The sequence below is a fragment of the Gallinula chloropus genome (genome assembly GCF_964237585.1).
Source record: "Gallinula chloropus genome assembly, chromosome: 4".
Classification (NCBI taxonomy): domain Eukaryota; kingdom Metazoa; phylum Chordata; class Aves; order Gruiformes; family Rallidae; genus Gallinula; species Gallinula chloropus.
Genome location: NC_140088.1, coordinates 14885726 through 14898299, shown reverse-complemented (window position 1 = coordinate 14898299; position 12574 = coordinate 14885726). Strand labels below are relative to the sequence as shown.

The following is a 12574-nucleotide window of genomic DNA, read 5'->3' as shown; positions in this document are numbered from 1 at the left end:
TAAATTCGTTCACTTCAGCAATTGGATACAGCTCTCAAACTGTGCTAGCCAGGCTGGTATATGTGTGCAAAATCGTACTGTAGAGGCATCATCCTTACAGATTGAAGCTGTGTTTAATCTTAGTATTTATATAGATGTTTATGTCTCTAATAGTAGCAGGTTAGATATTTATTTTTTATTATTTTATTAACATAAAAAAAATCAGAACTTCCACTTCTAGTATGCTCTTATTGCACATCGGATGCAGTATAATAATGCCAGAAACTGCTGCAAAGCTGTTTTCAGAGGGGTCTATATTTCTGAGAACATCTGTTTGTCTTGATTTGATATAACTTCTTAGTTAAAGAATTAATGACTTTCAAATATTTATCATGCACCCTAAGCTTCTACTTTTTGTTTCAAAAAAATATGATCTGTTAATTTTCCAGTGTATTTCAACAGGAATACTTTATCTGAATTAGCCTAGTGAATAAGTAGCCTTTTGCTAACTGCCTGGAAGATGCACACAAAGCGCTTGACTGTCATTGCCTACTGATTCAGTAGCTGTGATGCCACATAACTGAGAGTAGTGTAGTGTCCTCTAAAACCAACAATGTCATCATTAATTCATCAGAACCACAGCTGTGAACTTTGGTTGTTTTTTTTTTTTTTTACCAAAGCAACCAGGCAAAAACATTCCAATGTGCAGAAAAGAAAGTTCCAAGCAACTGGGGTGCACAGCGCTTTGTGTTTAAGCCATTGACCTTGTAATGTGATCACACAGACTTTTTGTAAATTAATCTTTCAGATCTTATGAGTGACAAGTGAACTTTGACTTCATGGGCAAAAGACAGACTCCAGCTCCAGTGGAGTCACCTGTATCCCAAATGTATGATAAATTTCCATAATGTTCTTTTGAAAAACATGAGTTTTTTAGTGCTTTCATGTCTGCTTTTAGGGGAATTATTAGATTTTTTCCCCCTTTTTGTACAGTGATTTACATCATTAAGTATAAATGGGATTGTCCCAAGCTTCATTTAAAAATAAGTTTTAGCTATTCCTATAGCAATTATGTGTTTTAAGCTGCAAAACATTAACTTTTCTGTGAGCTACATACAGCTGTACCACTTTACATTTTGGTAATTTGTTTGTTGTTTCTAGAATTGTATTAATTCCCCTAAAAGTAAAATTTCTGCAGTGCTGACACAGCTGGTTTATATTTTATATATGAGTATGTTTGGCAGAAAACAGGCAAAAAGTTCAAACACTAAAGTATTCCTATATCATCAAGACAGGATGTTTTAAGCTATGAGTCTGTTTACTGTAAAGCCTTTAAATTTCTATGTGGGTGTAATTTTTGTCCCTGGTGCGGGAAAGCTGGTATATGCTATATGCTGATTCTTAGTACATGTTGTTTGGGCTGATTTCCCTGACATCTGTCCCTTGGCTTGTGGCATCTCTTTGGTGACGAGAAGTAAGAACGGGAGTCTGCCCAGTGTGGCTGTGTGGCCCATCAAATGCCATCATTGCTTCTAGTTACAAATACAGAGCCATCTCTTAATTATCCAGTATGGGTTAACCATGAAATGAGTAAGTGTAGGGAAGGAAGCACACCTACTACTGTATGCAGATAAGTAGACATGTGCTTCTGATTACACAAGCCAGGATTATAGCAGTATGGAACTGCAACCTTTTGAATGCATGTGCTTTTCTGGATGTCTTTGTTCTGGGACATTAGAAGGGATCTGTGACTGAGTAAAAGAAGAGCAGAAGGTGCGGAAAGAGATTTTTATTTCTAAGACCAAAAGAATTAAACCCCATCATAAAATTAGTGGCAGAAAGTGATGGTGAGGTTTATCGTCATCCTCTCAGAAGGAAGAGGAGGAGATTAGCTCTCCTACCCAGTCTTAAAATGCTTATACTGTTTTGAGCTGGGATTTTGTTTATAATAATAGAGGAAATTTATCATGCCATTAGGGATATGGTCATTGATGTTGCTGCACATTTACTATATCTGGTAAGCCTGAGGAAAGCTAAGTGTTTTAATAAACTATCAAAACTAAGGTTTACTTTAAGAACTAGATCTACTGAAGAGGGCTCTCAATAATATTAAGATAAACAATATTATAATTTTTCATTTCTAATTAAAACACCCCCACAGCTCTCAAACATCAAGTAATAACTGTTTTAACTAATTTTATCTCAGTCTTAGCTTTTCTTATTGTTACATGGTAAATGTAAATTTTTTGGTAATGTATATTTGAATATTTAAAGGTTTAACTCCTGTTCTTGAATTTGCTGAAGGGGGAGTGAATCTAACTGAACAGATTCACTCCCCCTTCCTCAAAATCAAGAACTGGTGCAGGCAGGCTTGAAACTCCAAATAAAATGTTTTCCCTGGGGCAATATTGTTCACCACATTCTTCCTGAAGGCTTTTAGGTTTTCGTTTTGAATGGAAATAGAAGAGCCAGATGCAGGTATCTCATTTCAAAATACCCTTCCACTCTTTAGAAAAGAAAAAAGATTCTTCGTTATTCTCTTTCTTTTTTTAAAAAAAATGTTTTCAGCACTCCATAAAGTATATACCCACCCTGACAAGCACAGCTGCAACCTGACATTCCTTATAAAAACTTTGCTTATAGAAAAGTTGCCCTGTGGCAATGAGCCCCACCAAACACGAAAAGAAAATAAAATTCTTTGTCATTTCTTTCTCTGACCTCTCATAAGCACAGACTGAGATTTGGCAAAACTATCCCTACCTACCCTTACTCACTTATTTATACTCATGTGCAGTGATTTTTCTCTAAAAGGCAATGAGAACTTCATGGATTGTAGATGGGATGTTCCTTAGTGTAATTATTCATGCTGTGAATTGAAAGCATCAGAAACATTTCCTGAGCAGTAAGACATAATAGTCCTGCTGTTGTGAGGTAGGATTGTGTCTTTGCAAGTCACATAACTATGAGTATTGCTAACTTCTCTTTCTTTTTCTCACAACTTGTTTAATTTTTGGTAGATTTTTGCAATGCCATAATTGCACTAGAATATTTTTTCTTATTAAACAGGAGACAAACCTTTCTTTTTAAAACCATAGCAATTGAAAGATCTAAGCAAGAAAAAAATTACCATTTCAGATGTGCTAGGCCTGGTATATTTGGAGAGGTGTCCTGGCTCTCAGTGTCTGAGTGCTTACATTTGCAATATGGTACATGCTTTTCTATTAAGCTTGTGGGATGAACTACAACCATAAGGCAGTGAAAGGTAAGCCGGTGTGACACACAGTGGGTCTTGCTATTTAAAACTAGGTGTCTTCAGTACTTTGACATATTTCTCAGAACCAAGTTTTTGAAAAGTAGCATATTATGTATGTGTTTCTCATCCTCTGCAATTTCCCAAATTTCTGTTGTAATATTGAGTTCTACTTTCCCCCATTTCTTCTCATTTTGCTTAGCATACTTTGAATTTTGTTGCCAGAAAGATTTCAGTTTTAAAACAGTCATTTGTGAGCACCCCTCCCCCACAACTTCCTTCATAACATATTTCTGCTATTGGGAGGAAATATTTCCTTAAACAGGTCAGGTTTACCATACACACATATATGTTATATAGAAGTCGGTATTCAGAGGTATGCGTGGCTATCGATACGCAGGGCCAATTAATAAGAATCACTTTAAAAGATACCCCTAAAGAACGTAAGGAAATATGATCTGAACTCTTAGAATACATAGACTGTTGTTTTGGGGTTTTTTAAGCTTCTGCCTATAGTTGCTTTTGTTGAGTCTTTGTGGCTTATTGCCCCTTGGGCAAGTGCTCCTTATTTTTAGTGAGTCTAAGTTATGCCTAGCTTTATAGGTCATCTAGACCACGTGTTTGGGGCTTCCCTGTTTTCCTTCCTGTGGATGTGTTAGTTTCATTTGTGTTTTAGCCCTTGCAGTGAAGTTACTTATATTATGAAGAAAAAAATCACTGAGTCATTAGTTTGATTACTTACTGTATTTTCTGTACCCCCAATAGTTTGTATACCAGTAAGTATTCTTAAAATCTTAAAAAATAGTTTGGTGCAAAGTTTTAAAATGCTGTAAGATACTGTGGTACCATTATGCTGCACTGTGTCTATTTATTGGAAATAGAAAAGCCAACATAACCAAAAGAAGAAAAATTAATGGGGGGTTGGTAACAGAAAACAGCTGCAACCACATCAAGGCATTTTTGTCTACTCTACTGGCTTTGCTGAAAATGAAAGCCACAACTTAATAATATTCAAGGAGGATAGTTCTATGGAATGAAATCTGTTAAATGCTTAATAGCAAACAGTTAAAAACACAAAACGTAATGTTTAGGAAACTGTTTCTGAATGCTAAATAGCCTAGATTGCAGAAGTTCTGCTTCTTCAGCAGAGGCTAGAAAATGAAAGTCTTATTCAGAATGATGGATTGTAAATACCAGTTCAGGCATTTGTCTTATGTTTTTGCATATTTTCAGTGTGTTCAGATAAAACCAGCTTGTTTTCTAACCCTAGAATGCATGAAAGTATATGAAATCAAGAGTTCTAAACCCAGGGAGCTACCCATATACTAAATATGAGTATTATATTTAGTGAAAAGCTTTTTTTATCTACTAATACAGTAGATTAGATGAGCTAAATATTGAACCAATCTGATGTTAGAAGACCTGGATTCTTGCAAAACATCTGTTGACAAACTTGGAGTAGATGGATTTTAAATTCAAAGTGATTTAAATCAGTCTTGTATCACAGTTTAGCATTTAAATTAGGGGTGTGTGTGTTTATGTCATGATTTATGCAGCTTTTAAAATTCAGAAACTTTTAAATTATTTTTCTAAAGAGCAGTTAACTGTTATTGTTTAGTGACTACTGGGATGTGTTGACTTGCAATTAAATATGACCATTATTTATTACCTCTTTACCCTAGCCAGGAAAATATATTCTATGCACATTTAATCATAGAATTTAATGTATGCTTACTTAGAATTGTAATTCTTACCTTTTGTTCTATTTAGACACTAAAAAAATTGCTTCCTTTGTAGATTACTGCTTTCTAGAAATTTGTGCCTTGCTGCTTATGATGGAAGCTGCAATATAATTCAGTAGCAAGAAAGAAGTGTTTAAAAACTACTGAAACTTAACTAAGGGGAATTTTTATTCAATATAATATATAAAAATCAAATCTGCTATACAGTTACAGCTAGGATTTGGATCTTAGGTCAAGAGGTACAAGAACACTACAAACACTGGTTGCAGTTAGTGGGGAGAATATAATAACATAATACTTTAGGATATCTGTTGGACAAAACCAGATTTCATTATGATGTTGGAAATGTTTAAAACAACCAACCAACCTCTGTTTAAAGCTACTTGTTTTCTTGTGAAATGGAAGTATTGCCTGCTGCTAGTGGATTGATCCACTAAAAAAAGTCTCCAGGATTTTAGGATACGAGATCTCTTGGATTTGTTTTTATTCATTGTCAGAAGAGCAAAGCTAGTCACTTGCTCTTCCAGCTCCTGTTTGGTTTTTAAATTCAGGTGAAACAGGATTGAACTAAAGAAAAAAGTAAATTCAAATGCACTGGTATCTCTGAAAGAGACTCTAATTATCAAAATTTGACTTATCAATTCATTTAACTCAGCAGACTCAGGTGCTTAGGTAGTAACAATTCCCAGCCATGAATAAAAGTCTCTTTATAACTTGCTTTTGTTTTAATATAACTTTTGATTTAATGTATATAAGTTTATGATTTAGAAAGGTCAGACTTTACCAGATTTAGCCATAGTTTCACACCAGAATTTTAGGAAAGATTAATTAAGTGAGAAAAACACTTTTATTTGTTTGTAACAGTAAATCAAAGCTCACTAAGGTTTCCTTTTTAACATGCTCAGTACACCTTAATGAGTTACATCTTCAATGAGTTAAACTGCTTAGGTTTGAGTCCAGTACTGTTTAGTTTCTAAAGGTCACAAATACTATATTCAGTTCAGTATAAGGAATATGGACCTTCAAAATCATAATCTTCCTCTAAAGCATGTATGCATATATAGGTAATTGAGAAAAATAATAATGTGGTTACTTTAAAAATACTATTTTTTTTAAAATAGATACGTGCCTGATAGGAACATTAAAACTTCAGACCTCTGTCATTTTCAATTTTTTTCCTACCTCTTCAAATTGTTTCTACAGTTACCTTCTTAAAGCTTTGGTGAGTACATATAAATTTAGATTTTGCTGTCCAGGGGTGAAAATTTCATTGCAGGCACCTAGAAAATGTTATACAACCTGTAGATCAAAAGCTGCCATGAAATGAAGCTGAAATTGAAGTAAGCTTCAGAAAATGAAGAGTAAAAAGTATGACTTGTAGCAATTCAGCAATAAAGCCTTTAGGATCTTTAAAAGTTATAAAATTATTTCCATATGCTTTCATGAAGAATTCACACTTAGAGCCACCAAAACCCATTTATTATATCCTGGTGCAGTACCATACAAACTCTGAAGCTGCGAGTCATGTAGCATAGTGTCTGACATCAAACATGACAAAAATGATTGTAAGACATAATTTAGCTTCCTTTTTTTTTCTACTTCTGTCACCGCTGGCAACTGGCTGCTTTAACTTTCTAAAGACTCCAGGGTGTGGCATAGATGATGAAGTGTAATTTTCCATTATTTACACATTCAAATCACAAGCAATTGGCTAGATATTCTTGAGAAAGATAAAAACACACACAAAAAACCCCCAAACAAATGTTATGGCTCTTTGTAATGACTAAAATATGCATGTTTAAGTTAATTCTGCCCGCAAGAACTTGTCATAATTATTTTTAGTTGTATTACCTATAGGCTATCTGAGTTTTATTGCTTTTACTCTTCCTTTTTTCTTCCTTCGTCCCCCTGACGGGAGAGGGGGAGTGAGCAAGCCAGCTGGTGAGCAGTGGTGTGGTGCTTAGCTGTGTACTGGGGTTAACCCACAACAGGTTTCTTAAGGACATATTCCCATAAGTTAAATTAATTTGCAAGTTATTGACACCAGTCCTGACTTGTGTGGTGCAAAAGAACCTTGTGCTTTTAGCATTTCTGGAAATTTTAAGAAGCTCTTCCCAATGACATGTTATTAGCTTTTGTATGCAACATGGTCACAATATTCCACAGCAGCACTGACCAGTGCTGTTCTTAGACAAGTCCATGGTACTTTGATGTGGTGCACAACGGTGAGACCTTGAAGCTGATAGTGTGTGTTGAGTTGTGTGAAGATACAGGGCAAAAGCAGAGTTTTCAAAGCAGAATAGAGTGGTTTGAGAACCTATTACTAAATTAGGAAAAAACTAAAAATTCCCAAAACTTCCTTTGCTGATCTTGCCTCAGTACATCTGTGTACTCTTAAAATGGAGGCTTTTTATCAGGAAGGGAGCAGTTACTTAACTGATGCAGTTCTACCCATGAGTGAAAATATAGGTAGAGTTAGAGAATCAAAGTGAACTGTTTCAAGTAAATAAAGTAGCATGAGAACTCTTGATTGTAATACTTTCAAATCAAGCAACAAAATACATTTTTACATACATGCCAGCTATATGAGCCTTAGCTTTCTAGTGCTTCTTCATTTCCTGTGGGCTATTTTATTATTTACTATGATTAGAAATAGCACCCAAAGTATTAGCTTTCTCCCCATGCTAAAATATGGTAAGAACTTTCAGTGTTAGTCTATTGCTGTAGACGTGGAAAACAAGCCTAAAGCTTTGAACTAGCAAGCCTGTAGTCACAGCAGGTCTGTCCACAGCGATCTACACGTTTGCATTCCTACCACATGCAGTAAGGTTTTCTCTATAGAACCATGTCACCGAGGAATTCAGCAAGGAACAAGAAATCTTCAGTCAGAGAAGGGCCACAAGTGTGTGAAAAACTAGCCACACATAAACAGTAAAGGTCATTAGCAGCCTCCTAAACTCCTGGCTAGGAATTAGTTTTTTGGATCATTAACGGTAAAAAGCCTAGGAAATGAATAGGACTCAGTGTCCTATTAAAAATTAGACAGAACAATTAAAAGGTTTTCCTATTTCTAATGGGAACCAGACCTAATGGCTCGCTTTCCCTTGTCTAGTGGGCTGTTTCTGCATTTTGAATGACATTAATTTTATGTCCTGGTGTTTTTAAAGAAATATCTTGAAGTACTTTTGCTGTACAGGAGTTGTAAATTATTTACAGTGAGGGCAGTGAAACTCGGGAGAGGTAGAATCTAGTGTCTCCCTAAGACTGTGCGTGTTACTGATTCCAAGTCTTGTGACTATCAACTTCTGGTGTGTGCAAATGTACGTGTTACAAACTCCTAATTCAGTTTCTGTATTATGCCATCCCATCACGTAAAATACTCATCTGGTTACAAATGTTTGGTGTGAGGTGTCTCTTCAGGGTATATTATGTTTCCCTAAACACCATTTTTCTGATTTCAACAGCAGCCTTTCTGCTTTCATTTCAATATAAATTTCTTGCTGCTGAGTGGATGACTGATGGCTATTTAAGAGCTATCTTCTCATCTACTGTACATTTCTCCTTAACCCTTAAATGACTTTGGCACAAAAAAATTGCAGTGTGCCTTTATTATTTTAAAATGTATTTTTGGAGAGGTATGTTAAATACTTTCTTTTTCCTTATCTTTGCATCCTTGCATGCCTGTCTTATAAAACAATCCAAAGGAAGAACAAAAAATGAGTGATGTTTTACACTGTCTGCTTTGCCTGCAGGCCCAAAAAACAGCCCAGAAGTTAACAAACTTTTCCACTCTATAGCTGTTACATTTGCTTCCGTCTCCATTTGCCTTAGGCTCTAAATCTCCCCACCTAACTTTCTGGTACTAATCAAGGTAATCTATGAGGTAATAGTCAACACAGCCATATGATTTTCCTAAAAGGAAAAAAAAATATATATATTTGGACAGGGAAAAGAAGATTGCAGATAAATGGGGAATAAAAGGACAAAAGAAAAGCAGGACAAGATGACCTTCCTCACTACCTTCATTTTCTACTCAGTCACACCAGATGCAGAATTCCTTTCTGCAGTGACTGAATTGCCCTGTCATTAACATAAAATCAGCTCCAAATGATCTTACTCAAAAGCTTTGAAATATGTTAGTATAGAACCACACACTCAGAAACATGTGGGAAACCATGTGGGTTTGCAGATGTGAGACTCTTCTGTGATACAAATATAGTTATGTTTACATAGCATATTTTGCTCTGTGGATATACTCTAGATAGAGCTGTGTTCCCAGCAGTGCTGTAACTATGTCCCTGTGGTGCTCTGCCTGAGTGAATGCATCTTGTTTCTTACAGCAAGTCCATTCTAATAAGGACTGCTTGCGAAAGGAGGTTGTTCTGCAACTTAAAATACTCCTTCAAGAAATCTAAGGATGCAACATGGGACAGTAGATTAGGTTGAGAGTGAAAATTTGAAATTGTCCATTTTTGATTTGTCATGTATTTTGCTACTGTTTTCCCTTATTTTTAAAGAAGTGAGTAAACTTTCTGCACTGGGAGTACAATTTAAAAGCCTGATAAAAGTTTAAAGAGGGTTTGTTTTGGTTGTTTTTTTTTTTTTTTTTTCTTATCTAAATAAGTGGTTTGATTTTAGTTTTATTATCAAAAGTATGTTGGTTGATACCAAGATTAGCTGAATCTCAATATAATTACCTGATTTTATGTTTATCGAAATAAAGGTCTCTACACATGATGATTGTGTAGAGAGCTTTATTTAGCCTGTTACTTTTTTTTTTTTTGTTTGGGTGGTTTTTGTTTAAAAGACACATCTCCATATTTTTTTTTTTTAGTACAGTTGTCTTGTGTGTGTTGGAAGTGAACTCAAGGTATCTTCGGCAGGGAAATTGGTCTCTGCATGAAAAGACTAGTGAAAAAAGGTTGAATAAATCTATAAAATAAACCAAGCTTTTGTTCGTAGAGAGCATCTTTACCCATTAAATGTTGCATAGTACCTGTAGCATTTACAGTATTTGTTTGTATATCTACTGTATCTCATACTTCAGGGGCAAATGTATTATGCATATCTGAAATATGCCTTGTACTTTTCAATATAATACTTAAATTGTCAGAGAATATTGTGCTTCTCTATTACCAAGGAGCATGAAGGACTGTAAAGGCTAGAAGTAACTGCCCACTGCAAAACCATCTAAGCAGAATTTCTTTGCTGTTCTTCACCATTACCAGCTAACATCAGGCATTACCTTTGATATCACATCTTAAGAAATGTCCAGTAAAGGAAATCTGCATGATACAATTAAGGGAGTCTGCCACTGTCTGGATAAGAAATTGACTCAAAATATATATCTGTAAGCTGTCCAAGCAGTGACAGCTTGTAGGAAGCAGTAAAAACCATCATAGAGATGAGGCTTTCTTTGTCACGTGCCGTGGGATGTACTTGATGTGGTAGGTCCCATAGATGAGTAGCTGATGTGCTTTTTATGACATGATTGAGAGAGAGAGACTATGTTGTATTTCTGCAGTGAGTGGCTGGCTATTCTTTAGTCAATATATGACAATATCTGTGGGCCAGTGCTGTCTAAACCCATTTTTGACCCCAGTCACATTGCCCTGAGAGCTGAAAGCCTTTTAGCAATGTGCTATTTTCAGTAACTAAAATCTTGAAGTGCACGTGTGTCTGTATATATACATGACAAACCAGGGTGCATGAAAAGGCATGCGCTTTGGTGATTAAAACCCAGTGGTATCTGTAGGAAGACCAAGCAAAATTAAAGGTTTCTCAGGACCTTGTGGACACCAGACTTCTTTCCTGCCTTTCAGCATCTAATTTACCTAGAACCTAGTGAAGATGTTACATAAGCAGTGTAATTATGGAAATGTATATTTAAATTCAGTTTGAATTGAAAAACATTGATATCAGTTTAAGAGTTCTGCCAGTGCTTTTGTATACCTCAAACTGTTTTATGGAGCTGCTTTTCGTTAATTATGTTTTAACAGAAGAAATTCTTGCCTCCTTTTTTTTTTTCAGACTGAAGAACAAACGGGCCTCTCTGAAGAGCAGCTTAAGACCCTTCTGGAAGAATGTATGCAGCCTCAGAGAACAATAAGCAACGTTACCATGCCAAAGTCTCAGGAATCTCTTTCTTGCGGATTAAGTCCCCCTTGTTACACAAGTCAAGACTCCACTTTTCACTCCACATCTAGTCTTTCCAAAATGTTAGTTGAAGACCATATTGTAGGGATGTTAACGGCTCAGGAAAAGGCTGGACTGGAAGACAAAAGCTTATGTGTTAATGCAGAAAGTGAAATCCCTGGCTACTATATCAGCAAAGCACTGGCTGATAGTCACTTATCAAAGGATTCATTGGCCCAAACAGAAGAACCTGATGACTTAGAAGGTTTACAGAAGATGGAAGATAAGAGTATTACTGAAGGTTACTTTATGTCAAGAGCACTCAACACAAAAAAGTTGAAGAAACCTTCTTTCTTGGCTGAACCATTATATTGCATCAGCATGAACAATGAGCCATCCACAGAGGCTGACATTCTCGGCATACCACTGCAAACCAAAGGAGGTGAGACTCTTAACAACCCTTTAGAATAGGCTTTTGATTATGATAAAAAAAACCCAAGCAGGTTCTCACCAAAGGTATGCACCACTACACACTGATTATTATTGTAGGGCAAGGAGCTACTTTTATAAAACATAAAACTGTTTTGTAAGTAATATGCACAAAGTAACAGAATGTTTATTAAAATTCTTGCCCTGACATAATTCATTATAAGACTAGGACTCTTATGAAATATAATACTGATGTTGATTAATTCTGTCAACTGGCAAACAGCATTGACAACACATATTGATTATCTTTTTTGTAATAGAAAGTCATATGCACTTTTCTATGGCAAGCAAATATTCTCCCAGTAGTTGTTGTAACAATTCACACAAAAAATTCCAAGTGTTTGTTGAATGTTTTGTCAGATGAAATGTGTTAAATCAAGCAAAACACCATGCACTGTAGCTACTATGTGGTGAAGTGAGCAGGTATCTGTTCATACATGGTGCGGTAGTCATAGTCACTGTGAGGTAATTGCTTAATTATTCCTGGCAGTAAGCAAAAGGCTGTGATTTTTATCAAATTTGCAAAGTTGCTGAGTGTATACTGTATGTAAGCTTGCTGTTAGTTCAGACGTGATTACGTGCTATAATTGCTTGGACAAATGGAGATTCCCAGTGAGTCTGATTTAAGGCAAATACATCTGCAGATGAAGATGTCACGTGTATTTTTATTTGAGACACATAGATATATTTAAGCTTTGTTATGGTCTTAATTCTAAAGGGCATTTAAACATATATGCATAATCTTCTGTAAATAGTTTGCTTTTTCTGGTCTGATACACATGGTTTAAACTGTGTAGTGCTATGCAAGCAAACATAACTGTGAAACTGGTTTATTGGATATTGGTTTCACAGTCGTTATGGTACGGAAGACCCTGATACAGATTTACTGTTATGCAGTATTTAATGAAAACATAGTTATTAACATTGTTCATATATATGTATATCACTCTGTGTGTGTATATATACACACACATATATA

At 35.5% G+C, this 12574-nt stretch overlaps 1 protein-coding gene across 1 annotated transcript in view; it reads left to right on the top strand.

Moving 5' to 3' along the window:
* FSIP1 (fibrous sheath interacting protein 1) overlaps positions 1 to 11577 on the top strand; it is a gene marked incomplete at both ends in the record, with an annotated part of 71272 nt that extends 59695 nt beyond the window's left edge. The window contains one exon of the mRNA XM_084264209.1: positions 11002 to 11577. Within this exon, the coding sequence (XP_084120335.1) occupies positions 11002 to 11577 (576 nt within the window). The remainder of the gene's footprint in view (positions 1 to 11001) is intronic.
* Between the last annotated feature and the right edge of the window lie 997 nt (positions 11578 to 12574).